Below are 23,174 nucleotides of genomic sequence, written 5' to 3' on the forward strand. Positions count from 1 at the left end.
GAAGCTTCTCGGATGAGAGGTGAAACGTCTTCAAGCAACTTAAAGAAGTCCAGACACTTTTCTTTGCAAGCTCCTTTGACTACGATGACCTGGATGACTGAGAACCTTCACAGACACGGTGACAGAGCGTCTTTCACCACTTGGTTAAAAATGCCAGGAGACAGAGCAAAGCCTTACGGTAGGCGCGTGTACCTGAGTTACTGGCCTTATACGTAAATGAAAAGATGTCCCTCAGGGACTCGTGTAAAGCGAGACAGAAAAACACGTTAGCAAGCTCGATGCACGTGAACCACTTCTGGTCCGTTGTTATTGCCGTCAGCGCTGTATAGGGATTTGGAACAGGTACAGTGTCAGTACGGAGAATGGCGTTAATGGCCCTGAGGTCATACACCATCTGCACTTCCCTTTCTGATGCTTCTCCACTAGCAAAAAGGGTGTGTTCCAAAATGATTGTGAGGGCTCAAGCACTCGTACTTTCAGTAGCCCTTCAATGGTTTCTGCAATCCCCTCTGCTTCTGGCTTGTGTCTGTACTGTGGTCTCCAGATTGGTGCCTCAGACTTCAGCTGGAACAGCACGCGCAAACAGGTCACCAGGCCCACGTGAGTGGGCTCCGCGGACCACAGAGTGTCAGGGAGTGTTGAGAGTGCGGCGCTGCATCAGGATGATCAGTTCTCTCCCTGCCATGTGTTCTTAAAATTTGCTGATGTTCTAGTACCACTGCGTCGTTTGAAAGATAGGTGATACGATATATTTTACATGTAGGTACGTACCAAACATTTGGAATCTGTGTGGCCTGCCACCAAGCACTGTCCAATGCTCACTTGACCATTGACCCCATCTCCTTCGCCTGATGACCTTCATGGACCGCCAATGTGATATGGGGTGCAGAATCAGACCCCATTTTGTAAAAATAAACCTGGTTGACCTCCAGGTTGGATTATTGTAACTCTTTGTACTATGGTCTTCCCTCTTCTCTTCTTCTTAGACTGCAAACAGTCCAAAATGCAGCAGCCCGCCTTCTGACTGGTACCAGGAAATTTTGCCATATTTCTCCTGTCCTAGCTAGCCTGCATTGGCTGCCCATAAAGTACCGTATTCAATTTAAAATATTACTCCTTACTTTCAAAACTATTAATAAATTAGCGCCAAGTTATCTTAGTGAACTTCTCAAACCACATACTCCTGCTAGAACACTCAGATCTGCTACTCAACTACTTCTGACCCAACCCATATCTCGACTGAAGTCCCGGGTGACCGTGCGTTTGCTCTGGCTGCCCCTGTACTGTGGAATACCCTTCCTCTCGACCTCCGCGCATCTGATTCCATTGCACTTTTCAAATCACGATTAAAAACCCACTTATTCAATCTTGCCTTTCCCTCTAGTTAATATTTCTTTTATGATTTTATATCATGCACTTTTATGCTCATTTAAATTCTTGTTTGCTCTGTACCTGTTGCTTTCCTATGTATCAGTGACAGTTATCTGCTTGCATACTTAGTACTTGCTTTGGTCCTATTTCTATTATCCTCCTCCTATACTCTATCTTACTTGTTAAGCACCTTGGCATACCCTTGGTTTTTAAGTGTGCTTTATAAATAAAGTTTATTATTATTATTATTTTGTACCAAGGCAGTTGTTCGTCCGTAAATTTTACTGCTACCGCGACCACCTCTGGGCCTACATAGATGTTGTGTGAACATACATTCCAGGTCTGACTTTCAAGAACAGACGAGAATTGTTCTCGGTAGATGTCATCATCGTCCCTATCGTAAAAGAGAGCAAAATCGCGGGGTGGGGAGTAGATGGCCAGACTCTTGATCCAAGGCCTCCACAGCTGGTATTGTCTCAAAATGCCTTCCTCCACCAGCTGTCCCCAGTATATATCGGCTGTAGGTTGTGCACAGTCTTGTACCAGGTATTGGTTTTTTGAGTACATCCCCAAGCACAGGAACTGTGTTCCTCTTGGAAGGGTAACAGTTAGTCCATCTGCAGAGCACATGATAGTAGCTCCCAGCTTAATGAGCAGATCCCTGCCCATCAGATTTACAGGCACTTGAGGAGACACCACATATCTGTGTTTCAAAGTCTGTTTCCCCAGCTTGATCAGAGCTGGATCGGTTACTGGCAGTCATTGGAACCCCAGAGAAACCCACCACACACACTGTGTGGGCTGCTTGGTGTAGCTTTCAGCATTGAGTAAGTCGCTCCAGTGTCAGAATCATCAGAATCAGAATACTTTATTAATCCACCAGGAAGGTCATCTCTGTGCCTTCCACTGTCATGGATAACAGAGGATCTGCCATTCCTATGTTGTCTTGTCTCTCTGGGTCCCTTCAGTACTACTCCTCCCCCAGCCCCAGTCAACCACTAGTTACTGAGTGAAGGGCGCTGCACCTGGATTTGGGGCCTGGTGTCTGCCCCTGTAGACTCCTCTGCCTCTGAAACCTCCACGTGCCTGGGGTCCATAGTCTTGTTCTTGTGGTCCCTGGCCGACTCAGTGCAGTCCCGAGCCCAGTGTTCTTCACCTCCACATCTTAAACAGGCATTTCAAGACATAGTTCTGGGAGTCCCCGAACCGCAAGCCCTTGGCCCTCCCCTTCTGTATCCACCACGCCCTCTCTGCGATATGCTGGCCCCCCAATTCCCCACGGGTCACCTCTGCCTTGGGCCACTAGCGGGCCACCGGTCATCAGGGTACAGGTTCGGATCGAGATCCGGCCAATCAGGCATCAGATCAGCTTGGGACCTCACCACCATCATTTTCTTGGTCCCCTCCTTAGCCTTGTTCATCTCCTTTTTCTTGTCATTTAGTTTATTTCGGGCCTCGGTCAGCTGTGTTAAGATTCGTTCGATTTGGGTAAGAGAAGAAAGCAGGCCGAGTCCAGGTAGGTGGCAAAAAATAGTGATCTTTTATTACACACTTTGTGCACTAAGTGTGGGAAGAAACTTGCAACAATCATCTCCGCCGGGCGGCGGCTCTCCCATATCTTTTATATTATCCATGATGACATCACACAGACCTTACTGGAAATGATATCAGTTCACCACAATTCCAAAAGTCTTCCTTATATAGACATCGGATGATAACTTTTAGAGAAAAACAAGTGTGTTATGTGTATTATTGGTGTGTATCTTGTGAGGCTGTGTGTCCTTATAGAGAGGATGTCCTGAGACGACCTCCTTTTCTTAATATGTGTGTATGTGACCGTGCGTGGGTTACATGACTCTCTGTGCGTGTTATTAAAGGCCTGAGTACGTGCAGAGCTGAATGTAGACGGCCAAGGTCCAACAGGACCCACCTATTCGAGTGGAGTGAACACACTGATGTGGTGCAACAGCTTAAGCAGAACAACCATAGACTGATTAAAGTAATGGGAATATGTGTACATTAATATTTTACTCAGATTAACATAGATCTAATTAAAAGGTTATTCTGTCAACAAATTCAACAATGATAAATGATTAATCAATGATAGTTATGATTATATAATGTCACCATAAGAATACAAATTAAAATATCTTTTCTCCACACTCCTCCTCTTTGGCCATCGGCCAACCTTTACTAAGATTTGTTTCACTCCTCCGTCCAGGCGGCCTCTCGCAACGGCATCATATACCCCGGACCAGCTGAAGCAGCTGAACCAGAGTCTAGGGCCCTGCTTACCAGTTTTACCAACACACGCCTTACCAGAGGAATGAGACAACATCCGATCATCAATATACCTAGAAAAACTATTAGAGAAAACATGGCAGACATAAACACACCCTTCCATTGCCCAAAGACAGACGTGATCCAGTCTCCCAGCCCCGTGTTCACGCCTGATTGCTCATGCATGGTCCTGGATAACGTTCTCAGATTCTCAAGCGCCCGAGTGACCGTTCCGTCCGGAGCAGTATTGTTGGGAATAAAGGTGCAACACATGTCAGCAAACATTGCGCATACGCCCCCTTTCTCAGCCAACAACATGTCCAGAGCCATTCGATTTTGGACTCCCATTAACGATGTCGGACCTAATTCCACTGCGTCCCTAGTGAGATTAGAAAGCCTCAACACATTATAATGGACATAGTTAATGCGATCAACATTTTTATTCGGAGTTATCCATAAAAACACACTTTCAAAGCCGGCCGCTATCTGATTAACTAACTTATATTCATCTGGAACTCCCCTGGGAACTCCTATTGAGTCAATCCAGGTGGGCGAGTCCCATCTTGGATCATACCTGTGCATACCCCTTGTACTTCTCCTTCGTCTGGGCGTCGACACGTTCGTGCCCTGCTGTGGAAGGGTTCCTAGTCTACTCCCAATAAGCATCAATGGTGCACCTAAGCGCACCAAAGCACAGGTCCCCACACTCCCCAGGGGAACCTGCACCAAAAGGGTATACTGCCCACAATAATAATATAGCCCACCCCTTGCCCAGGTGCCTATACTTGTGTTTGCGTCACTTACATTATTGGTAGTCCTGCCTGGAATCGTCCTCTGACACCAGCTTGGATCAATCCTCCCTACCGTATATCTCACTCTGTCTGTAGAGAACTCAAAACATGTATAATTATCCCGTTTAGGTGTGAATGAACCTGGTTGTGTACGTTTATCAATTGGCGGATATAAACTTGACAAAGTAGTGCAATTACCTGTGTTCGCCGCCTCTCTAGTTAATCTCAACATACAATCATATCCCCACTTATCCTCTGGATACAAAGGAGCGGGTTCAGTAAACAGACGAGGTCTAGCGGTAGCACAAGCAACACAATCAACCACTTCCTGCTCTTTAGCACTTTGAGCCACCCAATCTAACCAAAGATTCCTATCACCGAAACCCGTGGCGCGCTCTATTAACTCTTGAGGTTTTAATCTAGTGTAATCAGTGGCCACAAACCAGTTCTCTCCCGAGTCCTTGTAAGTAACTGTCTCTATGGGATCCATTTGCTCCGTGAGATTCATTACCGTGTCGTTTCCTATCCGTTTAGATCCTGGATTAAATAAATTCACCCGAATTACCCCGAATGGATCTGTTCCTATTTTATCTATCCCTATGACTAGATAAAATGCACCCCCGTCATACCCCGCTTCAGGGAGTTTGCTCCATGGTCCTAGGGAAAGAGTGACAGGGTTATTCGTAACAGAATAATCTCTTTGAATAGCTATCCCTTCAAGGGCCTTTGGCACTGTTGGCTCCCATCCTATTCCTGTCCACGCAACCACATCCTGCCAAGAACACCACTGATCTGTTATATAAATGTAAACGTTTCCTTCCATGGATGGGCCCCACAACGGCTGAGGGTAGCACACCATTGGGTGATAACAAACCCACACAGCATATGTCCTCCAGCTGCTACCGTCTTCTGGGCATTTAATTACCTCACACAAATCGAATGTGAACGCCGTCGTGGACCCATTAACATACCCAAACTCGACACCGCCCCTGGCCTTGAGACAGTTATCGTTCCCACCTGAACCAACCTCCCGCTTGAATTTTCTTGACGACTTAATTGGTTTGGACTCTGGAGCGGATAGACCTCTGCGTCTGGGCAATTCACCTGTCTGCCAATAAACAAACAAACACGTTATAACACTTATTAACCCCAATATCCCCGTTATTTTCCAATTTTCCCACAGTTTCATGGTCACTGTTCCCAGGCTCTTTTACTTTTACTTTGTAATAAGAAGATAAGGTTACAAGAAGAAGAGTATAAAGTTATGAGTATAAAAATATGCGATTAACATACAAAACTATTACGATTCCTTTACACTATCAAATACTTTAGACTAGAGCCCTAGCTTATTAAGAGCCTGGAATGGATTACTTCTTGGCGTGTGACGCTCCTCTTCTTTCTTCGCCTCCACCAGGTTAGACTACTGGTGAGGACCGGTGCAGCGGAGTAGAGGATTATTCTGCCTCTATATTTCCTCCGTGTTACTTTGGGTGGAGCTCATCTCAAGTAAGCTCTCATCGGCCACGGCACATTGAGAATCAGAATCAGAATCAGAATCAGAAAGGGGTTTATTGCCAAATGTTGAGCAGGTTTACAACATTAGGAAATTGCTGCGGTGCTTCAGTGCAAACATAGTGTCATAAATAGCACTTAAATAGACATGAAAAAATAAAAGTAGGAATAAGAATTAAAAGTGCTACGTAGAAAGATATGTGCATGAGATATACATGAGATATATACATGAGAATAAGAATAAGAGTGCTACGTGGAAAGATATATACATGAGTGCAGGTGGTGATCAGTGCCAAACATGGAATGGTGCAGTGACACAGCGTAGGGTCATGTGTTAGTGGCGGGGACAGTCATATGGTTATTGTTCATGTGTCCAACAGCAGAGGGGAAGAAACTGTTCTTATGGCGAGAGGTTCTGGTGCGAATGGACCGGAGCCTCCTGCCTGAGGGGAGCAGGTCAAACAGACTGTGTCCAGGGTGAGAAGGGTCAGCTGAGATCCGAGCTGCACGCCCCAGTGTCCTGGAGGTGTACAGGTCCTGCAGAGATGGGAGTCTGCAGCCAATCACCTTCTCAGCAGAACGCACAACACGCTGCAGTCTCTGTTTGTCCCTGATAGTGGCTCCAGCGTACCACACGGTGATGAAGGAGGTGAGGATGGACTCGATGATTGCAGTGTAGAACTGCATCATCGTCCGTGTTGGCAGGTTGAATTTCTTCAGCTGCCTCAGGAAGTACATCCTCTGCTGGGCTTTCTTGATGACGGAGGTGATGGTAGGCTCCCACTTCAGGTCCTGGGTGATGGTGGTACCCAGGAAGCGGAATGAGTCCACAGAGGTGATGGGGGTGTCAGTCAGGATGATGGGGGGGAGTGGGGCTGTGTGCTTCCTGAAGTCCACAATAATCTCCACTGTCTTCTGGGCATTCAGCACCAGGTTGTTGTGGCTGCACCAGGACACCAGACGTTCAACCTCCCTCCTGTAGGCAGACTCATCCCCGTCCGCGATGAGCCCAATAACAGTGGTGTCATCTGCAAACTTGATTAGCTTGACAGACTGGTGGGTGGAGGTGCAGCAGTTGGTGTACAGGGAGAAGAGCAGGGGAGAAAGAACACAGCCCTGAGGGGAGCCGGGAGACCAATGAAACCAGGTCTCCCCTTTCCCCTTCAGACGGACCGCACTGGTGGTTCGGGCCGTTACTTCGAATGGTCCGGTCCACCTTGGATCTCTCCACTTCCGCTTGATGACCTTCAGCCACACCACCTTAGCGTCGGGGACGGACCGGTCCTCCGCATTCACCCCCTCTCCAACCTGTTGTGTGAAACTAGTGTTAAATATTTAGCTGATTTAGAGTTTAGAAATGTGTTAACATAGAATGTAGAGACACTGCCCTCAATATAATAAAGGCCTAACTGTGTCGAGGAGTAGATTCTAGGAGACCCCTCCCCCACTTGAACTGTGAAAGTAAAACAAAGAGTAGGACCTCTCCCCCACTGAGTGGAAATTCCCCAGAGGAAGCTTTAGGGTGGAGGTTGCAACATTTATGATACCCGTAACTGTGGTCTAGAAGGGAGAGGGGTTTATGACCTCTAGGGAGTCATCTACCCCCACCGTGTTTTAACTGTCACGCACACATATGATAGGGGATTCTATAAAGCTAGCTGCAACGAACAAAGGGTTGAAGATTTTAGGAGAGGGACACCGGCCTCGTCTTCCCTTCTAGAAGTGCATGCTTAAATGAAGATGAATAAAGTTTTGTGAAAATGACTACTGAGTTCCGGTGCCATCTCTGGAAGTTTCGACGAAGAAAAGAGCCCGGGAGAAACTGGCTAAAGTGACACTAGACACAAGAGCTTTTAATTCTTTCCAACATTCAGCATGTTTTCTATTAGTTTTCATACTTTCTTCCGTCGGGACTGTTGTCCAAGGACCTGGAAACTGTCGTCCTGTCAACAGCTCATATGGTGTGAAACCTGTAGATTGATTAACACAACATCTTATTATCATCAATGCTATTGGCAAAGCTGCCACCCAATTTAGCCCCGTCTGAGCAGAAATTTTAGCAATTTTATTCTTCAGGTTTAGATTCATTCTTTCTACCTTCCCCTGAGACTGGGGATGATATACAGAGCCAAATCTGTGTTGCAATCCCAGCTTCTGTTCTACCTCTGCCAAATCTTTATTTTTGAAATGAGTCCCATTGTCTGACCTAATTCTTTTAGGAAAACCGTGGCGGGGGATGTAATGATTGATTAAACACTTAATCACACTTTTTGCATCCTCCCTCTTTGTTGGCCACGCTTCGGGCCATCCCGTCAGAGCATCCACACTTACCAGCAAATACCGGACTCCTCCTGGTCCCACGTCGATCATGTCAGTGAAATCAATGACAATCTCTTCACCTGGTCTTTCTGGAATGGGGAACTTACCTGCCTCTGGTTTAATCACTGGCTTTGGATTGTGCCTCCCACAAATCAGGCACGTCCTGGCTTTCTCCTTAATCATATCCTTCAAAAAGGGATGCCACCAATGGCACAGATGTCGCCCCATCTGGGCCGCACCTACATGACCAAGCCCATGCGCTTCGGCAATCTTCTGTTTTGCCAGGTTGGCCGTCAACACTGGTCGTCCGTCAGGTCCTCGCCAGAGACCTCCTTCTTCCCAGGCTCCTCGACTCTTCCAGACCCCCTTCTCTTCCGGGGCCGCTTCCTCTTGGGACTTCCTGGCCTCCTCTAACATGTTGACTCCTTGTTCTTCCTCCACGGTTATTTGCACCATCTGTCGTAGTGCTTTATAGCCCGCTGCCTCTTTCGCAGCTCGATCGGCTTCCTGATTTCCTCTGGCCACCATGCCAGTCCCTGAGGAGTGACCTTTGCATTTTATGATACTCACCTCCTCTGGATCTCCCAATGCCTGCTCAAGTTCCTCCATTTCCTTCTTGTGGCAGATTGGTGCATTATCTGCTGTCCTGAATCCTGCTCTTCTCCATTGGGCCAGCTCCACATGAGCTGCTCCAAAGGCATAAGCTGAGTCCGTGTAGATGTTGACCCTTTTTCCTTTTGCAAGTCTTAGAGCTCGACTTAGAGCAATTACTTCTGCTCTTTGGGCTGACTGCTGCCCTTCAAGTCTTCCCGCCTCCTTCACTTCAAATTCAGCCTCTTTTCTGCAAACCACCGCGTAGCCTGCTTTCAATCCTTCCTTGTCTCTGTAGCAGCATCCATCCGTGAACCAATCTTCAGCTCCTGTCAGAGGTTCTGCTTTCAAGTCTTCTCTTATCTTCTCGTCGACTTCAGCTCTCTTTGTGCAATCATGGGGTTCTCCTGCTCCCATTAAATCTGCCATGTTAATTCCTTCATGTGTGAAGGTCAAGTTGGGAGCATCTAAAACTTTAGACACTCTCTGTTGTGTGAGTGGTGTCATGGTGAAGGCTTGTGAATTAACATATGCCACCACACTGTGGGTGGTCAGCACCTTCAACGGATGGTCCCTCACTATATGTGCTGCCTTTTGTATAATCTTTGACACCCCAATGGCATGCTGTGTGCATCTCGGGTGCCTTGTCTCTAATGGATTCAGTCTGACGCTGACGTACATAAGTACATCTCTCCCCTTTTTTCTGAAACAACACCCCATTGACTATCCCGTGTGTTTCTGAAACATCAAGATAGAAAGGGTTATCATAATTAGGAATGGCAAGATCAGCCGATCTCGACAAATCCTGTTTCAATGCAATGAACGCCGACTCAGTGGCCGATGTCCATGGCAGTTCAGCCTTAAGGTTTCGGACACCTACCGTTTTTACCAAATCCCTCAAAAGGGCTGTTTTCCCTGCATAATTTGGAATGAAGTGACGGCTGTATCCTGTTAAACCTAATAATGAGAGCAACTCCTTAACCGTACGCGGTTTTGGATGTGTCAAAATCTGATCGCGATGGGTGTTTAGCAAACCCACTGATTTGTGAGCAATGACACGGCCCAGAAATGTTACTTCTGGTCGGACCAACTGCAACTTTTCTTTACTGACTTTAAACCCGCACTCAGCGAGTCTCTTCAGTATGGTAAGTGAGGCTGCCGTACATGCCGAAGCAGACGGAGCCGCAATGAGCAAATCATCAACATATTGCACCAGTGAACACCCCTCTGGTAGGTGGCATGACGATAAAGCTTCTTTCAACACTTGGTTGAAAATGCCAGGGGAGAGTGCAAACCCTTGTGGCAACCGTGTGTATCTGTACTGTTGCCCCCTATATGTGAATGAAAAAATGTCCCTCAGAGACTCATGCAACGGGAGACAGAAAAATGCATTCGCTAGATCAATACATGTAAACCACTTCTGTTCTGGTGTTAATGCCGTCAATGCTGTGTATGGATTTGGAACAGGCACCGTGTCAGTACGTAAAATGGCATTAATGGCTCTTAAGTCATGTGCCATCCTGTACTTTCCTGTCCCGTGCTTCTCTACTGGCAAAATAGGAGTGTTCCAGTAGGATTGAGAGGACTCAAGGACCCCTACTTTCAATAGGCCTTCAATGGTTTCTGCAATTCCCTCCTCAGCTTCTCTCTTTTGCCTATACTGTGGTTTCCAAATTGGCGTCTCCGACTTCAGCTGGAACAGAACCGGCGAACAAGTTGCCTGGCCCACATCCGTAGGCCCTGATGACCATAAGGTGTCAGGAAGAGTTGCAAGTGCGGCAACTGCATCTGCATGGTCTATTCTTTCTCTCCCATGGATTCTTGAGATTTGTTCATGCTCCAACATCACTGTGTCCTCTGATAGACAAGTGATACGGTAAATTTTGCATTTTGGCGAGTACCAAACGTCTGGAATCTGAGTAGCTTGCCAGCCTGGTTCATCGAGGGCTCTCTTGACCATTGTTCCCAGCTCCTTCGCCTGGTGACCATCATGGACCGCCAATGTAATGTGGGGCACTGAATCAGGTCCCATTTTGAACCAAGGCCGTTGTTCTTCGGATAAATTTACTGCTGCAGCGACGCCTTCAGGACCGACATAGATGTTCTGAGAACGCACATTCCAAGTCTGACCTTCAAGGTCAGACTGGAACAGGTCCCTATAAATTTCATCATCATTCCGATCATAATAGAGGGTAACATGGTATGGATCCCGGGGGGAAGAATAGACCGCCAAGGCCATAATCCAAGGTTTCCACAGCTGATACTGTCTTAGAATGCCTTCTTCCACCACACGACCCCAGTAAATGTCAGCTGTCGTTTGTCCACAGTCTTTCAGCAAGTACTGGTTCTTTGAAAAAGTCCCCAGGCACGGAAACTCTTTTCCTCCTGGAAGTGTAACTGTTAATCCATCAGCTGAACACATGATAGTGGCCCCCAGTTTAATGAGCAGATCCCTGCCCATCAAGTTCACAGGCACATGGGGAGACACCACATAACTGTGCTTCAATGTCTGTTTTCCCAGCACCGTCAGGGCTGGATTGGTTGTCGGCAGCGTCATTGGTACCCCAGAGAACCCCACAACACTGACCACGTGATTGGAAAGCGTGGCACCGCTTGGTTTTTGTCTCAGCGTTGAATAAGTAGCTCCAGTGTCCACAAGGAAGGTCATTTCAGCTCCTTCCACTCTCATTGACAACATAGGATCTGCCATTCCCATGTTGTCTTGTCTCTGTGGGTCCCGTCAGTACAGCTCCTCCTCTCCGCCCCAGTAGGCCAGGGGATACTGAGCCACTGGCGCCATACCTGGGTTTGGAGCTTGATGTCCCCTTGTCTGGACCACTCTGCCTCGAAAAGCTCCCTGTGCCTGGGGTGACGATGGATAACCAAGTTCTAGCTGTCGTGGTGTAGGACAATCACGAACCCAATGTCCTCGTCCTCCACACCTTCTGCATACATTCGGGTCCAGCATAGGTCCCCCCAGACCACGACCCCTTGGTCCGCCTCCCCTTTGGGATCCACCACGTCCCCTCAACGACCTATTAGCCCCCCAATTCCCCGCGGGTCTGGCTTGCCTTGATCCATTGGCGGGCCATCGGTCATCAGGGTACAGAACCGGATCCAAATCTGGCCAATCAGGCCCCGGATTGCCCTGTGGCTGGGCCACCAGCATCTTTTTAGCTCCATCTTTGTTTTCCTTTTTCTTTTCGCTTAGTTTTTCTCTCGCCTCAACCAATTTCAATTTTACTAACTGCCCTTGCGCCTCCTCCAGCTCCTGTTTTTTCTTGTTCGCCTCGTCTCTTTCCAGCTCAAGTCGATGTATGACATGCCTCTCCCATTTTACTGAATCCGCCACCGCAAAGTCTGGATTCTTCTGTAGATCTGTTCTCACTCGTTCTGGCAGACCTGCTAACACTGCACAGCGGAACCACGCCCTGGGTTCCCCATCTTGCCCAGGATGCTCTCCAGTTTGGAGAATCCACTGTTCTTTTGCGTGCTCTATAAATTCTCTAGGGGAATGTTCTGGGCTCCAAGCAATCCTAGGTGTAGTGCCCATATTATGGGTCGGATACTTCTCACGCACTGCATCAGAGAGAGCATTTCGCACCCTTGCATAGGGGACATCATTTGGTTGGCAGGTGGTTCTTGCTATCTCTTCCACATCTGCGAGGCCCCCACCTCTGAAAGTCCTCCCACCGATAGCTCTAAAATCACCCAGGGCAAGTTCCTCTCCTTCTGTGAGAGATCCTAGTCTTCTCAACCAAGCCGCTCCTCCCTCTGTGATCGGGGGCAGCTGCTTCACCAGAGCCTCAAGATCTCTTATATTATAGGGGTGGTAGACTGGTTCGCCCTGTAAACCCGTCAGTAAAGGCATAGTGAGGGGCAATTCCTCCTCTGTGTCACACTGCCCTTCTCCGGTTTGCAATGCAGCGTTCTGCCTCCGATTCTTTTCAAAGATCGACTGTCTTTTATCTCTTACTTCATCCAGAACCCTCCCAGACCGAAGCGTCTTCGCTCCTGGGGGACCCGGAAACTTTGGGGCGAGTCCTCCCCTTTCCAGGTTTGACACTTCTCTAGATTTCGTGCTTTATTTACTGAGGCCGCCAAGTCCTTTTCCAATGCCTCCAGCGTTTGTGCTACGCTACGTGGTGTTGCTACACCTTCTTCCTCCAGTCTTCTCATGACCCGTTCCAGTTTTATCACGACCTCCCGATTGTCAGATACATTTCCAAAGACATGGCCTTGCCACTGTTCTTTCTCCAGGTTATCAACCTCCGACCTCTGACCGTTTTTTTGGGTCGCCTTCGATGGCTGCTTCCGAAACTGCAGTGAGGGTGAATCTTCCTCTGAAGTCCAGACCTCCTGGGATGCATTTCCCTGGCTGGGCTGTTGCACTGTCACCTGACCCGTACTCGTGGAAGCCACAGGTTGAGCTTCTCCGGTCGCTCCATCTGGGCTGAAAATAGAGGGAGGGATCAAGATCACCCCCCCGTGTGGTGATTCCTTGTGATGTCCCAGCAGCTGGGTGGGACTGACTTACCTCTAACGCAGCTGCCGCTGATTGGGCCTGCACCACTCTTGTGTCTGCCTCCTCTGTGCTCTGAGCAGATGTCGATGGTATAGGATTCTCCTGTACATCGACAATTCCACCTCTGACTGTACCTGTTTTTCCTCCCGGCCCCCGCAAGGTGCCACCCTCTAAAGTCACCACTGGACAGATATAAGGAGGGGGTGGGGCACACAGGAAATCCTTCAGGCTGGGATATAATGTTCCCTCAGCCTCGGCTTCCTTTGTCAAGACTGGTTTGGTGTCGTTCACTTCCTCTTGCATCCAATGAGAAACGCCTTGGGAGACAATCATAAGCTTGCAATACTTACTTTGTTTTTCAATCATGAGCTTCTTTTCAGCCTTTACTTTCCTCCCCTGAAAACGTCCTAAGTGTTCCTCTTCAAGCTCTTTAATCCTCTTCTCACATTTCTCACCCTCAACTTGGAAGATGTAATGAAGAGGGGTTCTGTCCTCAAACGTCTTCTGTTGATTTTCACATAATTCCTTTACTTCTTTTTCCAGATCTTGGCACTGGCGGGCAATTTCCTTTGAAGTCCCTTCAGCAGTAATTTTAATTGCTTTCTTCAATTGCTGTATTTGCTCCTTCAATGGCTTATATCTCTTTCCCCCACCAGGGGTCGCCTTTTCCTCTTCAGCCATTTTGTTTTTCGACCTCACTTACCTTACCAAAATGGCCGCTCCTAGGCTCCTCCTTTTGGGGTTGCCTCACTGTACTTCCCCTCTCCTCCCCAACCGGGTTTTCGGCACCAAGAATTGTTAAGATTCATTCGATTTGGGTAAGAGAAGAAAGCAGGCCGAGTCCAGGTAGGTGGCAAAAAATAGTGATCTTTTATTACACACTTTGTGCACTAAGTGTGGGAAGAAACTTGCAACAATCATCTCCGCCGGGCGGCGGCTCTCCCATATCTTTTATATTATCCATGATGACATCACACAGACCTTACTGGAAATGATATCAGTTCACCACAATTCCAAAAGTCTTCCTTATATAGACATCGGATGATAACTTTTAGAGAAAAACAAGTGTGTTATGTGTATTATTGGTGTGTATCTTGTGAGGCTGTGTGTCCTTATAGAGAGGATGTCCTGAGACGACCTCCTTTTCTTAATATGTGTGTATGTGACCGTGCGTGGGTTACATGACTCTCTGTGCGTGTTATTAAAGGCCTGAGTACGTGCAGAGCTGAATGTAGACGGCCAAGGTCCAACAGGACCCACCTATTCGAGTGGAGTGAACACACTGATGTGGTGCAACAGCTTAAGCAGAACAACCATAGACTGATTAAAGTAATGGGAATATGTGTACATTAATATTTTACTCAGATTAACATAGATCTAATTAAAAGGTTATTCTGTCAACAAATTCAACAATGATAAATGATTAATCAATGATAGTTATGATTATATAATGTCACCATAAGAATACAAATTAAAATATCTTTTCTCCACAGCTGTAACTTCAACAGCTGCGCCTTCTTTTTCTGCTTGTTCGCCTCGTCCAGCTCTAGCTGGAGCCGATGCACAACGTGTCTCTCCCATTGAGTAGAGTCAGCGACCGCAAAATCTGGATTCTTTTCTAGGTCGGTTCTCACTCGTTCTGGTAGACCTACCAACACCGCTGCGCGGAACCATGCCCTGTCCTCACCTCCCTGGCCTGGGTGTATACCTGTCTGTGACATCCACTGCTCTTTAGCTCTTTCTAAAAATTCCCTGGGAGTGTGTTTAGGCTCCCAGGTAATTTTTGGTATGGAACCAGCATTTGGGGTCGGGTACTTCTCACGTACTGCGCTAGATAGCACATTTTCCACATCCGAGTATGGGGTGTCATTGGTGTCACTGGTGGTGTTAGTGATTTGCTCCATGTCACCCTAGACCTCCACCCAACATACATTTGGCTCCTATCGCTCAAAAATCTCCTATGGCCAGTTCCTCTCCCTCCGTCAGGGTTCTCAGTTTCCTTAGCCAAGCCGCTCCTCCCTCTGTGATAGGTGGGAGTTGCTTGACTAACGCTTCCAAATCTCTGATCTTGTATTGACAATACACTGGTTGACACTCCGGACCCATCATCAACGGCAGACAGAGCTGCTGGTCGTTTCCTGAGTCCAAGACCACCCCTTTATTTTGTGTCCCTGCAGTGCTCAGCAAAGAGGGAAGGCGTCTCAGCTTTTAGTTCTTTCGGAAAACTGACTGTCTTTTCCCTCTGTCATCAGCCAACATCTTCCCCGACCGTAACCTGAGACCTGGTTTTGCACCTACTGTCTTTGTCTTCCCTTTCCCAGGTTCCAGCGCCAGCACCTCTCTTTCCATCTCTTCCTCCAGCAGTCCCTGCTCCACTGCCTTCAACCTATCTCTGACGTGGCGTCTCGGTCCTCATGAGACTTTCCAATGACTTTCCCTACCCATTGGTCTCCCATAGGCTTACTGTCTATCCATATCTCTGGATTCCTCTCCCTCATGGGAGTGGGCAGACCCTGGAACTGCGGTCCGGGGTCATCATCCTCCGATTCCTCGTCAGTCCACTGGGTCTCCTCTTCCTCCTCTTCCTCCTCTATGTGTTGTTTTGCATCCGAGTCTGAGCTCCTAGGGGCCTCAGTTTGAGCTGTTTTCACACCTCTGTCTGGGCTCACTTGTGACCTCCTAGGGGGTACAGGGGAAAGAGGGGGAAATGAAATCGAGCCCTCAGCAATTATGGGGCCTTGTGATGTCTCTGCTGCTCATGAGAACCCAGCCAGCGGGCCCGAGGTGCCCGTCCAGCCTCAAGCCAAGTTAGCTGGAGGTTCTGAGGAGCACGTCCAGCCTCAAGCCACATTAGCTGGGGGTTCAGGAGAACCCAGCTAGCTTCACGCCTCATCAGCTGGGGGGTCCAGGCCTCTAGTTGGGCATCATGGGCATCGAGGTCGGCCTCCTGAACGAGGTCGTCACCGCCGCTGGCCTCGCGGCCGGCCTCCGGACCTGCTCTGTCGCCGCCACTGCCTTCCGCATGGCCGGCCTCCTGATTTGGCTCGTCTGTGTCACTGCCGCCATTGCTGTCCGCACGGTCAGCCACCTGAACTGTGTCCGCGCCGCTACTGCCTTCAGGCAACCGGCCCAGAACTGGGTCTTTGGATTTTTGAGCCGTTGCCTCCCTGAACTTTTGATTTGTGGACTCGTGATGCATCTAGTTTTGTGTTGAACTGTATTTGTGTGTTTTCGGACTGATTTGGAACCATGCTCCAAACAATGTTTGGAAAAGTTTGGAAAAATGAATCCGGTTTCAGCAGGTCAGATAAATATTGGGGAGCTTGACTATGTAGGGCCCTAAAGGTTAGAACTAAAATTTTAAAATGAAACCTAAAACTTACAGGCAACTGTCCTTATTCTTTACGCCTCTTAGCGCCGCTTCTTTCTCAGGAGACTGAAAAGATTCGGCATGAGCCCCCGCATCCTCAGGACCTTCTATCACTGTGCCATTGAGAGCATCCTCACTGGATGCATCACCACCTGGTATGGCAACAGCACCGCCTACAACTGCAAAGCTCTCCAGCGAGTAGTGCGGTGCTCTGAACGGATAATTGGAGGTGAGCTTCCCTCCCTCCAAGACATCTACAGGAAGCGCTGCCTGAGGAAAGCGGGGAGGATCATCAAGGACTCCAGTCACCCCAGCCATAAACTGTTCAGACTGCTTCCATCAGGAAGGAGGTTCTGCAGCATCCGGTCCCGTACCAGCAGACTGAGAGACAGCTTTTTCCATCAGGCCATCAGACTGCTGAACACTTCATAGACACCTCAGCTTCACTACTGGAACTTCAACATTATGCACTCCACACTGTATATAAATGCCACTTGTTTTGCACATATTCAACTCTGTATATTTTATATATTTTATTATTATTATTTTTTTACTATTTAATTTGTAAAAATGTGTATACACACACACACACACACATACACGTAGGAAAATATTTAGTATACACATCCAGAAATGCATACACTATTATATATTGTACATATATTTATTAGTTTCAGGTTGGCCATTCTTGTATTTTGCTCGTTTGTGTTGTTGTGTTTGCACATCTCTGTTGCTTGTGGGGCTCGCACACAAGAATTTCACTCGCATGTGCTGTGCCAGTGTGCCTGCACATGTGATGTGACAATAAAAGTGATTTGATTTGATTTGATTTGATTTGATACTTGAGGATGAGAACAAACAAACACTGGTCTTGATGAGTTCAGTCAAACAATGATTTTATTGAACACACGCGTGGGGAGATGTATACAGTAGCATCATTAGCATAGATCCTTGCTAGAAAGCACACTTCAAAATGGTTTTGATATGTTAGGGTTCAGCCCCTTGCGTCAGCAAATAATATAACATGCATTAGTTACAGTGAGTGACAGTTAAACATGTTTCCATTATCAGCAACATTTTTACCATACATGCCGTTTTCAACCGTCTTACCCTACAGATGTTTCCTGTTGATTTGCACTTCTTATGTTTATCTTTAGCAGATCCTGTACCAACTGTTGCTATGCAGGCACAAATGCAGTTACAAGCAAAAATATATCTCACCTCTGACCTAAAACTCATCTACTGTTATTTGTGTCTGTAAGCGTGTTTGCATTGACCTTTCTGCGCTCTGAGTCACCTTACACCTTATGACCGTAAAAGGACTGAGCGCCAACTCTTAATGAGCACATTTGCAATGTGTGTATAAAAATAACTACAACTACACATTTAATAAAAGTTTTAATAAAATGCCACTAATAAAAGCAATGTTAGCAATTATGTATTTTCTTTTATTTCCACACAACCAGTGAAGGTAGGCCAAAACTGGAGTAATAATAATAATAATAATTGTTACAGCCCTAGCAGGGCCTCCTGAAACTACTCTTGTATGGGTGTGGTGTTCGCTCTCCGCCTTCTCCTGTCTTGCTCTACCCCTCTGTCTCTCTTGCTCTTCTCTCTCCCCAGGACACAGCTGCTATTCATTGGCCTCATTTACCACCTGGGCCCAGTCAGCAATCACCTCTCTGAGGTCATATAAGCTGGGGATGAACTGGATGAGGGAAGGTGATTTCTCTGGTGTTTCTTTATTGTGTTTTAGGTGTTGAAAGAGGTCCTATTGTGTGATTGTCCTGCCTGTGGTGTAGAGTTGTCGGAGCAGTGGGGAGAGTAGCTGGTTCATGTGAGTAGTGTGGGCTTGTGGGTCTCAACAGCAGCAGCAGTGGGACTTGCTGCTGCTATTGACAGGGTGGGCTTGTGTGCCCCTGGAAGTGCCTCCTCGTGGTGTGGAGTTTTTTGTTAGGTTGTTGTGTTCTTTGTTGTTGCAACCTTTTTCTTTTTCTAGTGTTATTGGTAAAACAGCGTTGCTGGCTCTTTATGTTAAGATTATCTATAATAAAAAATATTTGCTAAACACCTGTCTGTTTTCCTTTTATTCCGTTCTAGACCCATTTGTTACTGGTCCTCACACTCACACTCCTAGACCTTCTTCGTGGGGACGTAATAATAATAATAATAATAATACTAATAATAATACATTTTATTTGTAGGCACCTTTAATACCCTTGAAGTCACTTTACAATAGTACAGAACAGTAGCAACAATACAATATAATAAAACATGGCAAAATGAAATTTCAACATAAGGGAAATATGAAACAAAACAAGCATGAAAGTATGAAAGCTGAGCAAGGTAAAAATGGACTAAGACGGAATCAGGTGTATGCAATTCTGAATAGATGGGTTTTGAGACGTGATTTAATATTTAATACTTTAGTATTTCATTATTATTGTTGTTATTTTGTTTTCTTAATATACCTGTATGCTTTCTATATGTTCATGTAAAGTGGAGGAACATGAGCCTAAGAATTTCATCACAGGTAAATGTTGCTACATTGTTTATCTGTATATGACAATAAAACTCAAAACCTGAACCAAGGGAAGGTACTGAAGAACCTTGGCAAACAGTTGAAAAACACTGGATGCTCACCCGGACCATGACACTTCCATATTTAAAGAAATTATTGTCCATTAGCTTTTTCACTTAAAAGTAGACTGCAAAATTACCAGTGTTAAACTACACTAGAAAAGCGTCTATGTGTGTCCACTCTTTTGAGTATTAAATTAACTCATTCACTGTCATTGACGTCTATCGACGTCAATTGCAGTGGGGAGTTACCTGATTTGAAAATGGCTGGCAGTGAATGAGTTAATACTAAGCAGTGTCAAAAATACTAGGTAACTTTAAAAAACAGCTACTGGGTGCTTTTTAAAAACGTTTAAACGGTTTACAGCGATTTAAACTTTAACTCCCTAAAGGTTTAACATAAAACTAGGTTACTATTAAAAAAACACATCAAAATGATTAATTTAACATTTAAAAGAAGTTTACTTGTATTGAATTGGTTTTCTTGTACTTTATATTATTAACATCACATTTTGACTTATTCGCAGAGGGAAAAAATATCAGAAAATGAGTTACGTCAGAAGGCAATTGTGGGAGGAAGGGTGGTGATACAAAAAAGGGGCTCAGTCACAAAGCTGTTTGTGCTGAACAGCCACTGCTGTCTTTCTCTAACAATGGAAGAAACTGAACTCTGCTTTCCACAACTATTCAACTCCTCTTGTGTGCGGCAAAAGCATTTACAAATTGAGGCTGTGTTTATTTACACTCCACTGTCTTCCATCTCTGTGCTTACTACAATTCTGAACCTGCTTGTGATCATCTCCATCGCTCACTTCAAGTACTGACATATTTGAATACTTAACAAATTATAGAAAAATTATGTTTTTTGTGAATTTAATTAGAAAATGTGTTGCTTTGTTCTATATGTTACAGTGGAGTTGCAATTACTGCTGTAGAACAACCTTTGATGCTCCTATTTTAATCCAGGCAGCTGCACACCCCAACCAACCTCCTCCTCCTCTCTCTGGCCGTCTCAGATTTCTTCGTGGGCCTCATCATGGCTTGTCAGATTAGCCTCCTAGATGGCTGCTGGTTTCTTGGTGACCACATGTGTGCTCTGTATAGCAGTTTAGATTACATTGCTACTTCTGCTTCAGTAGGAACTATGGTACTCATATCAGCTGACCGCTATGTAGCCATTTGTGACCCTCTGCATTATCCCACCAAAATCACTATAAAAAGAGTCTCAGTCTCTATTTGTACTTGCTGGGCTTGTTCAATTCTGTATAACAGTCTTATCATGAAGGATAATTTCAAGCAGCCAGGGAGGTATAATTCTTGTTCTGGTGATTGTGTAGTTGTCATTGATTACTTTGTGGGAATTTTTGACTTTGTTTTGACCTTTGTTGGCCCTGTGATTGTCATCATAGTTCTGTATCTAAGAGTATTTGCGGTGGCTGTGTCTCAGGCTCGGGCAATGCGCTCTCATATCACTGCTCTCAGACTCCAGGGGTCAGAGACGGTGCATGCTAAGAAATCTGAGCTGAAAGCTGCCAGGACTCTCGGTGTACTTGTTATTGCCTTTCTGATATGTCTTTTCCCATTTTTCTGTTCCTCAATGGTAGGCCAGAATAGTTTCTTTGATATTAGATCTGTACCTTTTGAGCGCTTGCTGTTCTATTTTAACTCTTGTCTGAACCCATTAATCTACACTTTTTGCTACCCCTGGTTTCTGAAATCTATCAAGCTCATTGTGACATTTAAGATATTTAGGCATGGCTCCAGTGAGGCCAGTATACTATAGGGAAAAGTGATTTTAGTAATGAGCAAGCCATACAGTCTTTGACACTGAAAAACTGATAAATTATTATTTATTTCAAGTGTGATGAAACAAATATCTGCTAGAGGTTGCTTTACATTTCGATTTTCAGGGCTAGTCTTCTAATCCTCTGTTACACCATGACAAAATCAGGTGTTCGTTTCTCTAATTTAAATGAATGTGAATCCATCACAAATTCTGAAAACCATCACTAACTAAACTAAACTAAATGAAGATGTGTAATATGCTAGTTTTACATGGGAGCCTAATTTACATCTACAGCCTACAGCTGTAAAAAATGCTTGTCTTATAAGATAATGTATAGATGTGTTAATAAATTAACAACCATTCTTACTGAAACACTGAAATTTACACAGAATAGAATAGAATACATCTTTATTGTCACTGTTACAAGAACAATGAAATGCAGTTTGGCATTTCTCTGTTAGCAGCATGTAGATTTTTACATTAAAATCCTTTTAGAATAACAAGAAAAAAGAAAAAAGAGAGAGTTAAAGAGGTACCTGCACAGGGAATATATATAATAACGTAAGTATCTACATATTTAATTGTTTAAATTAATATCTCCACAACATAAGAACAGAATAAAAACACAAACATTCCCCACCGGTGGACAATGTCACTCCACTCCTTACAGTGTTTCCCAGAGAATTAGAGTCTATCTCTTCTAGTTTGTTGTGGAAGTTACCAAATCATTGATGATGTTACAGACTGGCCTGAACAGTGGAATAGGAATAAGCTCTTTCTTTATTCTAATGCACAAAATGATCTGATCACAGTCAGAAAGTGCTTTCTGCAGTGTGCTTTACTGAACCTTTAACTAAAATGAGTTTTAATCTTAATCTTAATAGATTGCATGTCATTTTAAATCTTTTTTCAAGCTGACTTAAAACAGGTTTGTGCTTCATATTTAATCGATGTCTAATATTTCATATACAGAAATTTGTTAGTAAACATCCTATATTAAAAATAAATGATTCAATTTTTCTAATGAACAAAGTGAACTGGTTTCAGTCACAAAGAGTTTTACTTAGGTGCTTTTCGCTTTATTTTTAACATATTGCTTGACATTTGAAAACCCTTATTTCAACTAATTTAAACATTAAATACACACAGAGAAACACAGGGAGATTACACACAGGTGGTGGACACAGCTGGGAGCAATTAACGAGACGAGACAAGAGGTAAAATTGAACACATTCACAAGAGACGCAGACCTTCGCAATAAAACAGGAAACAAGACCTCACTACACAAAGATGCAGACTTGACACTGAGAGACAGACTGAATATAACACATGGAACCTAAATGCTAAACATGAGACAAAAATCCTGAAACACACATAAACAGAAACATGGAACTCTAATAATAATCTATCATCATCATAATCATCACCACCACCACCACTATACAGGAATAATCCATTATTCAAAGCCAAAACATAACAACTCCAAAATGCTGAGTCTAACCGACCCAGAACCGTGACAGCTACTAATACTAACAGATGGGAAGCACTAATTAAACTAGGAGTATAGGCTAAATAAAATAGATGTCAGGCCACGGGTAAGAGAGAGAGACAATTCATAAATATAAAATAATATCTACAAAAATCAGCAATAATGCAGTAAAAAGTCAAAATGTAGTAAGAAGGTTCAAATGTAAAAAGGTTCAAATAGATGAAATAAGGGCACTAGTTAGTGGGATATTAAAGAAATTAAATAAGTATGTTTTCAACCGTGTTATGAAAGATTGAATAGAGTCCGAGGCACGAATAGTAACAGGAAGACTATTCCAGAGGTTCAGTGCAGCTGAGACAACAGCACAATCCCCCTTGGTCTTCAGGTGGGACCTAGATTGGACCAAAAGTAATTGACCAGATGATCTTAACCCTCTGGAGTCCAGGGTATAATTGGCCGTTTTTCACTACTTTTGATTTTGCCTCTATATTACACCTTTAAAAACCGCTTATCTTGCCTTGTTTGGTATCATTATTTTCAGCATAACCTCAAATATCTGA

The 23,174-nt window shown here is 45.2% G+C and overlaps 1 protein-coding gene and 1 long non-coding RNA gene across 3 annotated transcripts in view; one reads left to right on the top strand and one right to left on the bottom strand.

The window, feature by feature from the left end:
* LOC146556079 (uncharacterized) overlaps positions 1–4,626 on the bottom strand; it is a 77,368-nt gene extending 72,742 nt beyond the window's left edge. For both annotated transcript variants that reach the window (XR_014889074.1, XR_014889073.1), the window contains exon 1: positions 4,456–4,626. This is a non-coding gene — a long non-coding RNA (uncharacterized LOC146556079). The remainder of the gene's footprint in view (positions 1–4,455) is intronic.
* A 15,360-nt stretch (positions 4,627–19,986) lies between these two features.
* Positions 19,987–21,122, top strand: LOC146556083 (trace amine-associated receptor 13c-like). The gene is made up of 2 exons (XM_085250485.1): positions 19,987–20,156; positions 20,306–21,122. Exons 1-2 carry the CDS (start codon positions 19,993–19,995, stop codon positions 21,120–21,122), a joined length of 981 nt encoding a protein of 326 aa, XP_085106611.1. The 5' UTR covers positions 19,987–19,992.
* Positions 21,123–23,174: the final 2,052 nt, after the last annotated feature.

This window comes from Mchenga conophoros, linkage group LG16 (genome assembly GCF_057382185.1).
Source record: "Mchenga conophoros isolate Kocher_MC1m ecotype Shallow Benthic linkage group LG16, M_conophoros_male_GT1.1, whole genome shotgun sequence".
Classification (NCBI taxonomy): Eukaryota; Metazoa; Chordata; class Actinopteri; order Cichliformes; family Cichlidae; genus Mchenga; species Mchenga conophoros.